Genomic DNA, 17,735 nt, shown 5'->3' on the forward strand with positions numbered 1-17,735 from the left:
CCAGTAAAATAATATCTTGTCATCTGATTTCTTTATGAAAAAAAGAAAGAAAGATATTATGCTTTTTAATATTTTAGATTTAATGACTGCAATATCACTATTTTTTAATAATTAATTCTATCTAATTTTAATAGTAATAAATAGTTATAAAGCCTTTAAAGTTATTACTATTAAATATTGTAAACATAAATTTATAATTTATCTAAAAAAATAGGAAGATTTAAACAATCTTATAAAGTGAAATTACAAAATTAAAGGTAAATAGCTAGATTAGCGCTACTTCATTTCCCTTTAATTCAATATAAAATCTAAAAATAAGCTACAAATGCAAGACAGATTTAAAGTTTTTGTAAATCTTAAAAAGAATCTAAAATCAAAAAATTAGGTTATAGATATTAACTAAATTTCTTTAAATATTTAAAAGTAGTAGTAAGATTAAAAATTCAAAAAAAATAATAATAGAAGACCTTCTAATTAAAATTGCAAATTTTAATACAAATAAAATAAGAAAAAGAAGAGCCTTAAAATCTTTAAGTGAAAATTTTAAAGAAAGTAATAAAACTGGAAAAAATGCTAATAAAATTAATAGATAGGATATAACATCTGAAAGGCTAAATAGTTTATCTATTAAAAAATGACTTCTTATTTTAATTAGTTTTAATTTGTATTTATTTATTATTATTACAGATAGATATTTTAGTTTCTTTTAGAAATTTTTCTTTAATTAGTTTTTCTTTAACTCTTTGTTTATAGATTTATTTGTATATATACTTATAGGATATCTGTTATTACACTTAAGCAAATAAAGACTAATTTATTTTGTAATTTTAACTTACTAATAAAATTTAATAGAATAAAAAAAAAGAATTTTTCTAACTATCACCAGAGGTGATAATTACCGGTGACTGAAATTATGACGATCGACTAACATTAAAAAATATAGTACTGGTAAAAATTGATAATTCTGGCCAATGATGATAATCACCCCCAGTAATTTGAAGTAAAAATTAAAAATAAAAATAAAAATTAATTAGATTAAAATAAATGGGTATTGCTAAATATGCAGTGGTGATCATCATGCACGCAAACAATTCTGGCCGAAAATTATAATTTTGGCCGAGTTAAAAACACATCGTAAATTTTTTTTCAAAAATTTCAATTTAAATAATAAATGTGTAAAACAAACCTGAGTAGATACTAATCACACTAAAATTTTAAAAATTTGACTAAAAAAAATCTTTTTTAAAACAAAAAATTGTATTTTGCTTATAAAATCAAACTTTCCTATTTTTCTCAAAAATTATCTAAACAACAGCCTTTATAATCTAAGGCAAACTTGTTCTACCCATAAATTTACATATAGTAATGATATTTATATTATAATTAGAATAATATCTCAGTCAAAAATTTTTGAAAATTCAAAAAATATTTTACATGTGGTGACGATCACCACTGGTGATATTTAGCAATACCCAAAATAAATTTAATAAATTTAATTTTATTAATTTACTATTTTAAAATAGCAATATATAGTTTAATCTAAATAAAAAAAATAGATTTTTTTATAGAAAATATCAACAATGATTTTTATTAGTTTAATTTTTTAAATTTTATAAGATTTTTTTTTTTTTATTTATAGTATGACTGAACCGAATTTTATTAAAATTTGAAATTGTATAAAATTACAAATATGAAAAAACTGTCCATTCCCGCTATACAATAAAAATCTCCAGATACACTTAATTTTATAAGATTAATTAATATTAAATTAAATAATTAATTATATATATTAAACAATTATTTTATATGTAAATTTACAAGGAAATTAGTTTAAGATTAAAAAAGCTAATTTTCAGATAATTTTTGAGAAAAATGCAAAATTTTGATTTTTTTTATTTTTTCACTTTACAAATTTTAAAATTGTCATAGTTAATATTAAATCTAATTATTAGTATATTTATTATTTAAGTTAAAATTTTGCCTAAAATTATAACTGGTATTTTAAATTTTGATCAAATTGTAATTTTTGGTTAAAATTAAATGGTAACAATTTCTAATAGATTTAAAACCTTATTTTGTGCTTTAAGTAAACTTGTAAAACAAGTTAAAATATATTTAATATATATATTTAAAAAGTTATATATATATAGCAAAAAGTTTTATTTAGAAAATAATTTGAAAATATAGCTAGTATTCGCAAATTGATTTATGATATAGTATGATTCTAATTGATTCTGAAAACGTATTTTGTAAATAACTTTTAATTTAGTAGTTTGATTTTGATGATTTTTTTATTTTAATCAAGATAATAAGAGCTATCAATTAAAAAAAAAATTATTAAAATTGGATTACTAGATTTTAAGATAATATTTTTTAAAGTTCAAATCAAGTTTATGTTAAATCTGAATTGAATTAAATTTTAAAGAAAAAATTTGATTTGTACAAAATACTAAATATAACATACCAATTAATGTCTACATAATCTTTTACAAAAGATGTATTCTCATAACTTAGTAACAAATTAAGAAGAAAAAGAAAAATAAGTTAAAATAAAAAAAGAATTTGCTGACTTTTTTATTAATAAAGCTTTTTTGGATAAAAAAAGCCTAATTTTATTTTATAAGATGAATTTAATAAGTTGTTTGGTTATAAAATAGTAATTAATTTATAAAAGATTCTGTTAAAGGATAAGAATATAAAACATATAAAAATTATTAAAAAAAAAGGTTATATATATCATTATTGAATATTAACTAATAAGCAAGACTAATTTTAGCCAATGTCAATATATTTTACTTTATAATATTCTCTCAATCTGGATGAATAAAATACTACTAAACCATCTGAAAGTATGAAATTATATTATTTCTATAAAGATTATCTAGTAAAAGAAATATAAAACTGTTTATATTAAATTATTAAATTGAAAATAAATAAGTCATGTAAACTTACTTAAATAATAGTGTATAAATAATATTATTAAAGAATATTCCAATTAGGTAGTTTTCTATTACCTGACTTTTTACAAAAGGAAAAAGAGAGAGAGTTTTCAAGATATTTTATTTACTGTTTAAACTCAATTATAATAGCTTTCCTATATTTTAATAACAAATTTTATAATTCCTTGCTGGTAATACAAAACTACTATAAAACCTTCAAGGTTATTATCACTACTAAAGATAAAATGCATAAACTCATAGTTTACCTAGAATAATAGGAAAATTTATATAATCTATTAGATAAAAAGTTCAAAATTGAAGGCAAAAGTTATGATTAATACTGTTATATCTCTTATAAATTCAATAAAAAGTTTAAGTTCTTTTGATGAAAAATAAAAAGAATAAAAATTTTAAGAAATCTTTTTAGAAGAATTTTCACTTTTTTAAAAAAGGAAATTTTATATGATTTTTATATACTTAAAACTGAGTAAGAGGGTGCATTTAGAGAAAATAATATATAATATATGCACTTAGGAAAAGTGCATTTAAAGAGAATTAACTGTATATTTTTTTGTAAATATATTATTATTAATAAATCCTATATAATAAAGCTTTACATTATTTTTCTATCTTTTATATAAAATCAAAAAATAATAAAGTAATAATAATAATATAATAAAATATTCTTTATATTTCATACCAAATTTCTTTTTATATAATTTAATGTAAGCATTCAAATTTTTTTTTTTTTGCAACAATTAAATTTTGAATTTATTTTTTTTTCTTTTATTTTTATATTGTTAGATTTTTAAATACTCTTTTTATATATTATATTACTAAGAATTGCAAAGTTAATTATTTCTCTTTAAGGATAATTCAAAAAAATAATAAAGCTTTATAACTTTATTAATTTTAATTGTTTTTAAAATAAGTTAAGGTAGTAAAACATATGGTCAGGTTTAGGTTTATAATTAGTATATACACAGTACTTGTATTATTTTAATAAAGCTTATAAGATCTAATTTTTTCAAATATCAAAAAAACATGAGTAACTAAAGTAGATTTATAGCTCTTTCTCCCTTATTTAATTAACATCAGCTTTTTAATTCAATAAATTGATATATAATTCTGATGAATTGACATTAATTTTATAATAGTTTTACAGGAAATATATATAGATGAATTTACCAATTAAAATAAAATATCAATTTCAAGATATTAAAATTACAATTAATAATTAGTATTTTTTAGATATCAAAAAATAAATATAATCTAAATATAACATTTATTTTATTATTACCATTTGTTAGATTATACAAAGAAATTTAGTCAAATTACTGTTAGAGTAATATATAAAAATATTAAAAATATATTTTACTATCAAAAAATGTATTTTGTATTTTATATCTTATTTAAAATATTTTTTTAAAAAGCAATTTCAATTTTTACATTTTTCTGAAAATTGCTTGCTGAATATTATACAAATCGATCGATACGTCATTAGTTAACGGATATGGTGGTGTACCGGGACATCTCAAATAAATACAGGATGGGGATATTCTTAAAATGCACATTCCCCGTGCAGAGCAATTATTAATTGGTCTTTGTTGGGAATCTATAGTTCCAAATTCGATCTGATATAAATAAAGTTAGTATTTAATAATAACCAGCTTCCTAGAGTAAAAAAGTAAAAATAGCACTTACAACTCTTATAGGTCGATATCCACTTCGTAGATGACGGCTTAAACGACAACAAAACTTATAACACTGTTGAAAATAAAACTATTAGACAAATAAACAGAAATAAGAATAAAATAAGACAGTACTTAACAGTTAAGCGGCGTAAAGGATTACCGCCTGCATTTCTTAAGCCATTCCAAGGCCATAATTTAAGTACTATTACGTCCTCTGCGCGATTTGGTCTTAGCCAGAATTCGTTAACTTTTTGGAATATACTGGAGAGGCTTTGAGTGTTTGCAACTTCGCAAACAATTGTTGGCCAAGGATTGCCCTATATTATAAATAATTTGTAATTTATTAAATTTATTTATTAGATGAATAATATTTTTGACGATCTACATTTTATTATTTATTTACCTGAAGGTCACAGGGATATGGAGATGGTTTTGGTAATCTAACAGGTACAAACGCGGCATCTGGTTGCTTAGCGGATGCACCATCAATGCAACCTTAATAGAATTAACCGAAATCAGATTTGAGATAAAAAAGATAAAAATAATATTTATAATATAACATAAAAAACTGTATGTACTGGTTCCTGCAATATTATCGACATCATCTTGAACTGCTACATTGCTAAAGGCAGATAGAAACTGCCGAGTAAACTGTGTATGTGCAACTTCATGGTCTGGATTAGGCAGCTCAACTACTGTTACATTGCCCGCATCGAAATTCCAAAATTTTCCTGCATCCGCAATTTCCGATTTTTCAATATACTCTTCTAACTTTACATTTTTTGTCAGACGCAAAGGTAGTCTAATAAGCATAAGATGAACAATGGACCAAACTTTAAGAATTCGATGTTATATATATATCACCAGTGAAAGTTTACATAATTTTTTATTTACAAAAAAAAAAAAATCACCAACAAAATGCTCATGCTACCTTTTTTTATCAATATTTTCGTAGGATAATTCATCCCACCACTTTTTTTCTTCTTCATTCGCTTCGTTAATAACGTTGTCATTTTCCGTGTCAGTTCTGCTAAACCCCGCAAACATCTCTTCAACTTCTTCAACTACTTCAACTTCTTTAACTTCAACCAACTTACTGCGCAAAGTACGTCTTGGAGAATATGATGTAAAAGTAGGAATAGTTGAAAGCATAATTAATAATTAATATTGAGATTCGATAACAAGATTATGTTTAAAAACTTGGCAAAGAATAAAAAATTTGCGAAAAAAAGTATGATCTTATTACTTTTTGAAAAAAAAAAAATCCGGAAATGTTCATATATATACATATTTGACTTCGATTGGTAATCATAGTAATCATTTATTTAATGTATTTAATGTCGTAATTATGATACAACACGTGTTCAGTACGACATCGGAGAAGAATTTTAAGTTGTGCGGCAACTTTTTTAAAATGAGAAGGACAATAGAAGGAAAAACAATTGATCACGTGACTGCGATTTGATCACGAAAGAAAATGAAAAACAATGTGATTATTATTATGTTATTTCGATACATTTCATTATTTACGGAGTTTTTTTTAGGAAATAAAAAACAAAAACATGAGAATGAAAAGAATTTTAGAATATCTTTATTATAAGAATATAAGAAGGATTTACATTTTATACATAATTGTTACGTTCAACCATAACAATTATAAATTTTTATTATCAAATAATGAGATATAACATAATATATTGATATTGAATAAGAAAATTTTTAGCTTGTATCTCATACAACCTTTTATGATGACGTTTTAGTTACGTAACAAGTTTACACGTCATAGATCCGTATTTTGCAAATAATAATATACTTTATAAAGTATTAAAACTAAGAAGCTGAAAAATCAAAAAAAAAAAAACTAATAAGTAGTAAATTACGTTATTTAAAGCTAATTTGAACATAAAGATACTTGCCTTATCAAATTTCCTGTTTCGTCTCGTAATTTCTCTACGATGAAGATCTTCAGCATCAGTAAATTTAAATTCTCGAATTGATTTAATAACTTTATCAATATTCTTCTTAATAGATGAATCTATAAAATATAATATATATATAATTATAAAATCTTTTTTAAATAAGAAAAATTCATTTAAATAATTCGTTTTCTTGATTTACCAAAATTTTTTTTTATAATTCCTTGAGGATTTATAATTATTACTTTCTTTTGATAAAGATGTGGATTTTTAAAATTCCATACATTAAAATATAATGCGATCTCATTATTTTTATCAGCCAATAATGGAAAATCAATGTTAACATTAAGATTAACAGGATTTTGTTCATAATGTATTAAATGATTGTGCAATATTAAAGAAGTAAGTCTAATTTTAAAATATTAAAGTTTATTATTAAAAGATCATTGTAAAAAAGTTACATTTATATATATATATAATGAATCTTACGTGAAAACATTGTCATTAGATACTGCTAATAGCACTACATTTAATTCTTCGAATATTTTTCTGTTTTTAGATATCGTAATAATCTTAATTTGATAATGAAGACTAATTAGATTAAGTTCATATTTTCAATAAATGAATTTGCTTTAAAATAATAATCACCTCATCTGGGAAAACTTCAGGATTATTCTTTATATCATAAAAAAATAAAACAACATCTGATAAAAATCATGGATAATTTATGGTATATTAATAACAATTCATAAAAAAAATAATAATTAAAGAAATATATATTATATACATATATATATATACTGTATATATGATATATCAATTCTTACATTTCCCAAGATATTTATCAAAGGTAAAATCGTCAAAGAGACCGTTCTCGACATATAGAATATCAAATTTTGGAATTGGCTTAAATAAAATAACATTATTAGAGAACATCTTTATAATAATAACGATGTTGATTATCTCGCAAAATTTAAAAATACTACTTAAATGACTGATATTTTTTTTTTTTTTATTATTATTGACATCATTTTATTTTACATCGACAAGGCATAACTAACATAAGAATTTTTACCTATTTTAGCGAATAATTAGAAAATTATTGTGTACTTACGCAAAAGACATGCAAAGAGGATGAACTTAAATTACGAGTATGCATATTGTTATCAAATGAAAAACATAATTGTAAAAATAATTGAGTGAAAAGCTTCTTAAAAGAAAAAAAATTATATATTTATTTTTATTTATTTATTAAATGAGTAGGACCGATAGACAATAAGGTTTTCTTTGCAATTCTTCACTATAAATAAAGAAAAATAAACTTAAATCAATTCCATATTCAAACTATACTTTTTTGGAAATTTTCTTTCTTTTGATAATTAATGTTTATTTACTGATGAAACAAAAAAATTTATTAGAAATTAGGATAAATTAACATTCATTAAAAATTCTATTCAAACATCAGTCATAATCCCTTAAAAATAATAAAATTGGAAAATATTCTGTATAAAGATTCTTTATTCGATAATTAAGATAAACAAAATTAAGGGCAAATATTTCCTTCTTTCTATGAATTTTCATAATCGATCGACTTTTGTTTAATTTTTTTAATTAATTCTGATTTGTGAATTGAAATGATATCGCGTGCATCGCGCATTATAATCTCTTTTTAAATAAAATTATACACAATTGATCGTATTGCATCAAATGAAAATCACATATTTACTTAAAAAAGAATTTAGGCAAAATTTTCTGGTTTTAATTGTTTAAAAACAATGCCAACAATCATGTAGTACCACATGATTTGAATAAGCCAATCATTCACCTCGACATCTTTGATCATGTGATATTATCAATTTTTTAAGTTTTCACTAGAAAGAATCACGAGATTTGTGTAACAAAGGTTTTCTAAAATTATAAATAATTTAATAAATTTATTATATTAATTATAAACTGTAAAGGTCTAAAAAGAAAGAGAGATTACAACTAAAACTACAACTATTATAGTAATACATTTTTAACTGGTTTTAAAAATTCTAGTTAATAAATTTCTAAAATTATGAAATTGTTTTTCAGTAGCATTTTTACTTAACAGAAACGAAACAGTTTTAGCTGCTTCTTCTTTTTCACCATCATTATTTGGCATTCCGGAATTTTGCATCATAAACCCTTTAATACATTTCAGTACCAATTCACCTCTTTTATAAAGAATATTCTCATCCAGTATTACATTTGTAAATGGATCAATATTGGATGGAATCAATAAAAGTGGTAATGATATGCTAGCGATATCAAATCTGTCAATTGTTCTTAATATATTTCTTAATCCTTCCATTACGTGAGATCTTTGTGTGAGCTCTGAACTTGTAATTGCTTAATAGAATTAAATATAATTAAGTTAGAAAATGATTTAATTATGATACTATAAAACCTTTGAACTACTTACATTCAAACTCAATCACTAAATGAAATACGACATGTATAAGAGGCAAGTTTGAATGCTTTGTAATAAAAAAATCACCTATAAAAGAAATTATTAAATATATGGAATGTATGTTATTAAAAAAAATTTATTAAATATACTAACCCTCCTGTATTTCGGATTTATCAAAATCTTTTTCAATGGCTTCTAGTTGTGATTCAACGTCTTTAAAATGAAATTCAGTCGATTCTTTACATCTTGCAAAAAATGCTATCATTATAATATTAAAATTAAACATTGATAATAATTTTAAAGTTTTTATAAAATAAATAAAAATATTGTTACCTCTGTTAGCACTTTTGCCTAATTTATATTTAGGCCAGTCTTTTGGTGTTAAGAGTAAAACAATTGCCGTCAATTTTTGAGAATATAAATTTGCTGCAGTTTGAGCTTTATATGCCATATCTCTTGCAGTATCATTGGATGATTTAAGTAAATCGTCCGTATCTGACAATGAAAGTTTAAGATTATGAGTTGATTTCACTTGATTCCCAAGTGAAATTGTAAAACTCTCCATCATTTGTGGATTATCAGCCAGATTCAAGTTTGGTATATGCCTAGAATAATTGAAAATAAGATTATTGTTCAAAATAATGTTCTAGATAATTTTTTTTTTGTTACTCACCCGTTCACATCATCCATCACTTTTCTACTTAACCAACCAAATCTTTTAACTGGTGTGCTTGGTGTAGGTATCATTTGTTGTTTCGGGTTAAATAATGACATTGGAGACCAGGAATTCTTCTTTTCTTGTTTAGTTAATACTGTTAATTTAGGTCTACGCGGAGGTTTTGATTTTTGTTTCCCGTTTGATGGCTCTTTTAGAGGAGAACTAGCAAATAGCATGGATGCGCGTCTAGGAGGTAAAATTAAATTATTCGCTATTTGCGCGTCAATTTTATCCAATTGCTCACATAGCAAATTAACAGCTTGTTCCTAATATTGAAAAATTAAAACGTGTTAATAATTACAATTGAGTGGGTTTAATTGTCTTTCTTCTAAAAATATTACCTTATTCCCATTAGCCATTTCTAAAGCCATTCTAGCCTGGTCATGATTAAATCCCATTTCTTCAATATCATCAATCATCTTTAAATCCTATTTCAAAAATATAAAATAAATAAAATAAAATATAACAAAAATAAAACAAAAGTTAATTTCATGAAAAACACCCTCTAACGAAAAAATGATAATTTCCCTATACCACAATTATAATCCGAAATTTCACACATTAAAGTAGTTATCTTCTCCATTGCCGCTAAATGACGATAAAACAGGTGAAAACATAGGAGAAGGTGGTGCAGTCATTACAGGAGATGAGATAATCTCTGATAATGAACTGATACTGCCGTGACGACTTCGTGTATCATGTCCTTGATCAAGTTTCAACACTTCTTTAGATAATTCATATTTACTTTTTTTTAAAGAAGAAATTACTTCAGAAACTATCTCTTTGCCATCTAATCTCATATTTAGATCCGTTGCTGATTGGTGTACCGATAGCGATCGTTGATGTGCTTCATATAGTTTAACTACAAGATCACAATATTCACTTTTTTGTTGTCGCTTAATTTCCTCAAGTTCACTTGCTAAAGCAGCCTGATTATATTCTACATCCTAATAAAAGCTATAATTAATAAAGAAATAATTATTTAACTAAAATAAATGTAATTAATTACCTCGCGATATTTCTCGATCAAGTTGTTTATACCGTTATTACAACCGGATTCCGTTTCTATTTCTTTATGGTGTCTAAGAAAGAAAGAAAAAAAAAATTAATAAAGACAAATGTAATTTGCTATTTATTAAACGAGAATATAAATTTACCTGCTCTGAATACATTCCAATTCGCTATCGCTAGCTGAAACAATATCCTTGATTGCTTGTTTATATCCTTGTTCCAATTGTAAAAGGGTATCAAAGATTGAAGGTACGGGAGAATGAACTAGGTTATGATATGCTTTTGGAAAAATATCCTAAAGTAGTTAAAAAGATAAATATTCGTTAAAAAGTAATTAATTAATCCAAGCCTTATTTTGATTTAAATAATTATTTTAATTTGATGGGGTACCTCCGCAGGTGCATCATTGTATCTAACGGTGTGTTTTTTGTATTTTGATACAAGATTTTTTCGAATATTGATTGCATCTGATTCACTTTTAACTAATAAAAAAGAAAAAAAAAAGAAAAATCAGAATTTAAATTCAAACAAGGGCTTAATCAACCGTATTTGGTATCTTACTTTTATTATCCCTTTCAGTGTCTATACGTAAACTTTCTTGTATAAGATGTTCGACGACAGAAAGTAATGAATTTTCCAAATAACAAGGAATATTATTATCATCTATAAACTCTCTAACAACATCCAACAATAATTTGTCTTTTTTTAAGTGAATTGTTAACATGCACTTTTTGTTACTAGGTGGAATCACAAATTTAAGATCAACCATAATATCTTTCAGAATTTTAATAGGTTCCATCTTATTCACATTGAGATGTAGAACCCAAACGTAAACAAATAAATAAATAAATTATTCCAAATACAAATTAATAAATAAAGAAAGAAAGAAAAACTCAAAGAGGAAATAATACGAATCTCGTAGGGAAACCTTATTTTATGCAGTAATCCTATTGTGGATAAATTTATTGTGAAATGTATTACCACACTTGATTGTCCAAATGCCAAAAAAGTAATAAATTTCAACTTTGGGCTAATTATAGAAATTAACAATTTGTTTGATGAGTACCACGTGTGTGATGTTCACACGTCAACAACGTCAAAAAATTACTTGAGTGTATTAGTTAACGCACGATTGAGTAGGATCCTTGTCAATGACAAAAGGTAACAAATTATTAAATTTAATAGATATATTTTGTTAGTAATTTAAATTCCGAGTTACGTTAAATTAATTTTACAACAAATTAAAGATTGATATTTTATAATAACCCATTTTTCATGTTATTTTTCAGATTAAAAGATATTTGTATTTTGTAGATCGTTATTAAAAAATATATATTTTATATGTTAGCATTGTTAGCATCAAAATGGTAGCTGGATTTGTCTTTCCTACTACAAGCATATCAGGTTGTAAGCGGTTTATACCATTCGTGATCTTTAACGTATTTCTGGAAAATTGCTATTAACATACTTTCAGATAGTTGCTGCCCATTTTTACTATAAGCAAACTGTCTAGCTTCAAAAGTTGAGGTGCATTGCACAATATGGTCATCATATTTTACCTATTTTGATGCAAGAAAATAGAAAATATTGCTTGTTCATTCACGACTCTTTGTGCATCTCTATTTATGAGCGATTGGATTTCTCTGGGAGGCATATACCTCCTCTTTTCCAAAACTCATAACTCAACCACGTTTACATATAAGATTGCAAAAAAAGTAAACAATCATACATGTTGATCAGCAAAAAAAAGTGATGAATTTTGACCGAAAATATACTTTAATATCAGAAATATCTTGCATTAAATTATTATTTCACATTTTAACATTGGATTTAATGTAATATTTCGTACAGAATGCAATGCATCTATATTTTACATAAGTAATCATATGAACATAAAACCATAAAATCACCACAATATTGTTTAATAATCCTTATGTGAACCGACTAATTAAACTCTAACTTTCGGTACACGTTTCTCTTTAAGAGATGAATTCGATTTCGACAATACAAGGTGATAATGGTTGAGATGAATCTGATGAATACATAGTTCTTAATGGTAGATCTTACCCTTTCCTACCTTTATAAAAATAATTAGTGATTAAACAAAACTTGTTTGGACTATAAAATATATTCTTACCGATAAAGAATAAAATGTAGATGGATACCGGGTTTCATTTCATAATTTTTCGACTCTCGATCTGAAAGTTGGACCAAAATTCTTTAAAATATACTTACGAAAACCTTTCAAAGTTTCAGAATATGAACAACAGCACGACGGAGCATGTTAAAAATTCTGGCATGATTTCATTACATAACATTGTAGATGATAAATACCTACAAAAATAATAAAAAAAAAATTAGATATCGTAGTTGATTTTATATCGTAACGAATACTTACAATATCATGTTATGCGATGAATAATAAACTGACTCATTATTCCGTGAAAGTAGCAGTTAAATATGTGTAAATTTCAATTAAACAAATAGTAGACGCGACATTCGTCATTGGAAAATGACGTATCCATCTCGTCCCACGTGACTTAATATATAAAAATTGAAATGATGCTGAATTCAGATGACAGATTATACGCAATACGCGCAAAGCAATTACACGCGCGGAAATTTAAAATGATGTATGCTGCGTCAACTACGCGGATCCAATTTCCATCACTCTAAGCTGAAGAAGGTTTTACAACAACTTTACTGAACCATGGGCATCTATAAAAAAGAAAGGAATGGTTAGTAAACCGTTCCAAAATAATAAAAAAAAAATAAAACCCAAGATTCGTAAGTACAGACCGAATACTCTCAATCTGTCCAATCAAGAAATCCCCCTTCGTGTTGAATCTCCGGGCAGGGCTTAATGCCAGAACATTCTGAACATCATCGACTCTTGTTCTTTACACTAATAAGAGGTGCAGCCCATTTTATGTCCTTTAGCACATTGGAATATGTACATCGCTACGTTCTTGTGCATACATTGCCATATAAGAGGATCTTGTCTATTAATATACTTAGTTGCAAGGTAAGGACCTCCTTTTTTCTCTGCAAACTTTCTCACATCTTCAATAGTTCGAGTGCGACGATTTTTAACTGTACACCACGGACATCATGTTTTTTTGTACTTTACACTGAGATTAGTTTTACCATTAATATGTTTTTCGGAAAGACATCGTTCGCGGACACATACTCTGATTTTGTCAAGATTGCTATGTCTGGGTAGAGAGTAAGATGGGTGACTTGATGGAACATACGCGTTTAAAGATCGCTTTGGTGATGTAATTATTTGAAGGTCCTCTTCCTCTTCTTGTGCTAACGTTGTTTCAAATTGTTGTTGTTCCAATGCCGTCTTCCTTTATTATATACGATCTCTTTGGCAACTTGTAAAGATAATTTGGATGGATTTGTAGCTAATGCTTATGCTAATTCTTTAAATGCTTGGCTCTTTAAACGTCCAAAATTATTACTGACAAGTATAATTTTATTGACGTTAAATGTATTGACCATTGTGTAATAAAAGTTTGTGTGTGTTTTTGTGTATATGATCGTAAATATAAATTTTTTATTAATAGAGAAATGTTTGCTTGAGCAAAACGGATAAAAAATAAATACAAATTGAGTTAACGCCCAACATCCATGATATGGCCTATTTACAGTATCTGACTTTAACGCAAGATTGCTTGATGTCCTTACCCTTTTTATTTCCCTCGATTCTTCACCGCTTGTGTATCATCCACCGACTTTTGCGCCTCCTCCAATAACTATACAATATGCCCGGGGATTTTTTCTACAAATTCTTATCTTTGTATACAACGATCACTTGTTCCGACAGCTTAAATGTTGGCTTCCTCTGCGCTCCATAAAGTACATCTATTACAATCCCCCGTACTAACTGTAGGAATCATCTATTACGTTCACTTTGCATTTTCGGTACGTCAATGATGATTACATCTGCACGACGGTCTGCGCGAAGCCCTGCTTAAAGTCATCCTTTTTAACTTCGACTAAACCAACAATCCTATATTCCATCGCATAATCGAGATTTCTTTACCATTGTGACTCATCATAAGTTTTTCCGGTATAATTTTCATAGAATGATACAGTACACCGCTAGCCAGGTAACAGTAAGAATAAATGGATTTCGTTGCCCCATGCACAACGTTAAGAGGGTGGTTTTTTGACGAAGTTCCAATTCGGCTATTAGATGTTTAATCACTGATTGAGACTTTTCACCTTTTAGGACCATACGTCCACACGAAAAAATGGGATATACGTCAATGCTAGGATTCGGGTCATTCGCTAAAGTTTGCACACTTTGAAAAGGTCCATTCGTTGAATGGTTTTGATAGCGTCTCAATAAATTCAGTAAATTTAAGATAATATATCAGATACAATTATCCTACTTCAACTCTTCAATTTAAATTGAAAACAGATAATATTGAAATAAATATTTTCTTAATGAATACATGAGTATGTAAAGAAAGTACTACAGTCGGCTCGCCTTATACCGAATTTTTGTCAGGCTCCGTTATAGTAACATATGAGAATATTTATCAGATAAATAACACGTGTGATAAATATACCAATATTTAATACACTAATACTGATTTTACCCGCTATATATATGAACCATTTTAATTTTTCATATGTATCAATACACATATCAAAATGTAGAAAATGAAATTACCTTGAATTACCACCTAATTATGAAATACAATACTTCATAAGATGTTTAATGGTAAGGTGAACAATGTCTTGTACGATTACAAGATCAATGACTTTTATAGAATTACCCATTCTTGCAAGCGGCGATTTGACCTTTGGCTTAGAAGACCTTGATAGTGTTACCTATATAAAGTCTCACATGAATTTATATTGAATATTTATTTCACGCGTAATAGGGATTAAGTCCAAAAAATTATATCAATGGCACGTAATTCAAAAATCTGCACTGCAAAATTTGCAAAGATTACCCATTATTTTCCTTATAACAGATTTTTTATTGCAATTTCAACTGATTCAGCAAATTTGTTTCTAAATCCACTTCAAGAAGACATATTAAAGCTCAATACATCTTTGCTTTTTTATCAGTACTATACTAGGTTCATATTAACATTTATTATAATGTTCAATATCTCGATTTGTCATTCCCACATGTTTAAGAAATTTCTATCTTCATTATTTACATTTAATTTCTATAAGAGATTTTGAGAAAAGAGTAATAGAAATTTCGTTATCATTCCACATTAATAAATAAGTAGACCAAACAGCATCATGAGTAACTACACGAATTTTATCACTTTTACATAAATAATCTAATAAGAACCTATTGATTTCTTTATTGTTACTATCAAATCCAATCATAACATCGTCATCAGTGTATCGTTCAGTATGATAAAGTACGATCAAATCGTTCGGAATTTCATTTCGTAACATTTGTGACATAACACGTTTAAATCTATGAAATGAAATATTTCTAGGTAATTCAATTTGGTATTTAATAGACCAATTTTGCCAATAAGTATGAATATTAAAAAGAATTAATCTTAAAGGTTTAGAAGTGCGTTCGTCTGGTGTTAATAAAGGATTTAAATTGTGACGCGATGTATATGATATGGTTTGATTTCTTGATATTGTTACAGGATTTATTGGTGGTGAAATTGGATTACGATTATTAAACATATCATCACAACAAAAATAATTCAAAGTCTTGACGGGAGAATAACTAGATGGAATTTTCTTTTCTAATAAGTTTGATTGTTTCTTATGAAATGTTTTTTCTCGTGATGGAGAACAACATGGTTTTTTATAAATCTTTCGATATTCATTGTATTGATCTTCGTAATTCTCTTGAATCTCTTCAGAAGAAGTAGATGACGAAGAAGAATTATTAGAAGAAAAATTCCTTTTTAAAATTCCATTAGGATTCATTCTACTCCAAATTTTATAAAATAATTTTTTAACGGGGATAATTGAAGTAAATGTGCTACCGAATTTTGAATTATTAGAAATTATAATGTAATCATCATCTCTAATTGGTGTTGATGTTGGCCAAAATTGTTTACCAGACAATAATAGCCTAGAATGTTGTTGTTGTAAATTATTATTAACGAAAAGAATATTGTTATTGAGAGAATTATTAGTTTTTTGTGAAGGAAATAATGAATTTGATGTTGTATTGGATGAAGACGTGTTATAATCTAATTTTTCAATAATTTCTTCAGGAACGAATTTTTTATCAAATAACGACACAATAAATTGATGTTCAGACATTTTCTTTCAAAAGTTTTCAAACAAAAAAAAACAAATAATTTCGAAGTCAAAATATGTTTTAAAATGCACAATCTGATTCCCGATTCCTTGTAAAACATTTAATTTTATTTTTTTTTAAAAAAAAGTCGCGGCACCCAAAACATTTACCCATTCATTCATTGTCTTCAGAAATGTAAGGATTCAAGGGATAAATTCATCCTTAATTTTGGATAAATCGAGATGTCGTCTGTTAAACAATTCATTATTAATTATTAATCGGGAACTTTTGATTCCAGATCCCTCGAAATTTATTTTTAATGAATTTCCACTAAATAATTTAATTATTGCATTTTCCATTTTCGAGAAAAAATATCATTCATATTTTTATTTTTTTTTCGAGGAAAAAATAGTTAAAATATAAAACTCTTAAAAATATGTTTAGGAATATTCGAATAATAATTTATAACAATTGATAACAATCGGAATGTTTATGTCGCGTTTCAAAGTTTTGTTTAATAAAGAAATATTGTGTCTATTTAAGTAAAGTTCCTATCATCTTATTTGAATCCAAAATCATAAAAGGAATGTTATTAAGTGGTATTACGGATGGCTTTTACCTTTACCTTTGTTCGGATATACCTTAATTAAGAAGGTGGTTGCATATAAATATATAGTAATAGTGAGAAGATTTAATTAATTCGCGGGATCTAGAGAATTTAAGGATCGAATTGTTACTCAGAACTCCCGGATCTTTGAATATATATGTATAAG

General features: G+C 25.8%; 5 protein-coding genes across 5 annotated transcripts; all 5 read right to left on the reverse strand.

Annotated features, from left to right (window-relative positions):
* Positions 1 to 4,205: 4,205 nt before the first annotated feature.
* On the reverse strand, positions 4,206 to 5,884 carry OCT59_003950 (uncharacterized protein). The gene is made up of 6 exons (XM_025314800.2): positions 5,565 to 5,884; positions 5,212 to 5,435; positions 5,037 to 5,128; positions 4,771 to 4,950; positions 4,644 to 4,706; positions 4,206 to 4,573 (listed from the first exon to the last, which is right to left on the reverse strand). Exons 1-6 carry the CDS (start codon positions 5,783 to 5,785, stop codon positions 4,385 to 4,387), a joined length of 969 nt encoding a protein of 322 aa, XP_025184312.1. The 5' UTR covers positions 5,786 to 5,884; the 3' UTR covers positions 4,206 to 4,384.
* Positions 5,885 to 6,463: 579 nt separating this feature from the next.
* OCT59_003951 (uncharacterized protein) lies at positions 6,464 to 7,485 on the reverse strand (the record flags this gene model as incomplete). Its single annotated transcript, XM_066147963.1, has 6 exons — positions 6,464 to 6,471; positions 6,546 to 6,668; positions 6,752 to 6,957; positions 7,039 to 7,121; positions 7,198 to 7,253; positions 7,377 to 7,485. 6 exons carry the CDS (start codon positions 7,483 to 7,485, stop codon positions 6,464 to 6,466), a joined length of 585 nt encoding a protein of 194 aa, XP_065996609.1.
* Positions 7,486 to 8,445: 960 nt separating this feature from the next.
* Positions 8,446 to 11,511, reverse strand: OCT59_003952 (uncharacterized protein; the record flags this gene model as incomplete). The annotated part of the gene is made up of 11 exons (XM_066147964.1): positions 8,446 to 8,922; positions 8,996 to 9,070; positions 9,137 to 9,241; positions 9,317 to 9,588; positions 9,657 to 9,967; positions 10,043 to 10,129; positions 10,262 to 10,648; positions 10,711 to 10,783; positions 10,859 to 11,007; positions 11,103 to 11,194; positions 11,274 to 11,511. 11 exons carry the CDS (start codon positions 11,509 to 11,511, stop codon positions 8,567 to 8,569), a joined length of 2,145 nt encoding a protein of 714 aa, XP_065996610.1. The 3' UTR covers positions 8,446 to 8,566.
* Positions 11,512 to 12,466: 955 nt separating this feature from the next.
* OCT59_003953 (uncharacterized protein) lies at positions 12,467 to 14,741 on the reverse strand (the record flags this gene model as incomplete). The annotated part of the gene is made up of 7 exons (XM_066147965.1): positions 12,467 to 12,789; positions 12,850 to 13,046; positions 13,111 to 13,430; positions 13,512 to 13,588; positions 13,678 to 13,805; positions 13,860 to 14,065; positions 14,662 to 14,741. 5 exons carry the CDS (start codon positions 14,739 to 14,741, stop codon positions 13,385 to 13,387), a joined length of 537 nt encoding a protein of 178 aa, XP_065996611.1. The 3' UTR covers positions 12,467 to 12,789; positions 12,850 to 13,046; positions 13,111 to 13,384.
* A 1,149-nt stretch (positions 14,742 to 15,890) lies between these two features.
* Positions 15,891 to 16,985, reverse strand: OCT59_003954 (uncharacterized protein; the record flags this gene model as incomplete). The annotated part of the gene is made up of 1 exon (XM_025314797.2): positions 15,891 to 16,985. The coding sequence occupies one exon, from the start codon at positions 16,983 to 16,985 to the stop codon at positions 15,891 to 15,893; it is 1,095 nt and encodes a 364-aa protein (XP_025184308.1).
* Between the last annotated feature and the right edge of the window lie 750 nt (positions 16,986 to 17,735).

This window comes from Rhizophagus irregularis, chromosome 12 (genome assembly GCF_026210795.1).
Source record: "Rhizophagus irregularis chromosome 12, complete sequence".
Taxonomy (NCBI): domain Eukaryota; kingdom Fungi; phylum Glomeromycota; class Glomeromycetes; order Glomerales; family Glomeraceae; genus Rhizophagus; species Rhizophagus irregularis.

Excerpts from the sequence above, each read along its gene's own strand:
- OCT59_003950 (XM_025314800.2), bottom strand. The coding sequence starts at position 5,785 with ATGCTTTCAACTATTCCTACTTTTACATCATATTCTCCAAGACGTACT. Across the intron at positions 5,129-5,211 it reads CGATAATATTGCAGGAACCA|GTTGCATTGATGGTGCATCC; the intron begins GTACATACAGTT and ends AATTCTATTAAG. Across the intron at positions 4,707-4,770 it reads ATCCTTTACGCCGCTTAACT|TGTTATAAGTTTTGTTGTCG; the intron begins GTTAAGTACTGT and ends TATTTTCAACAG.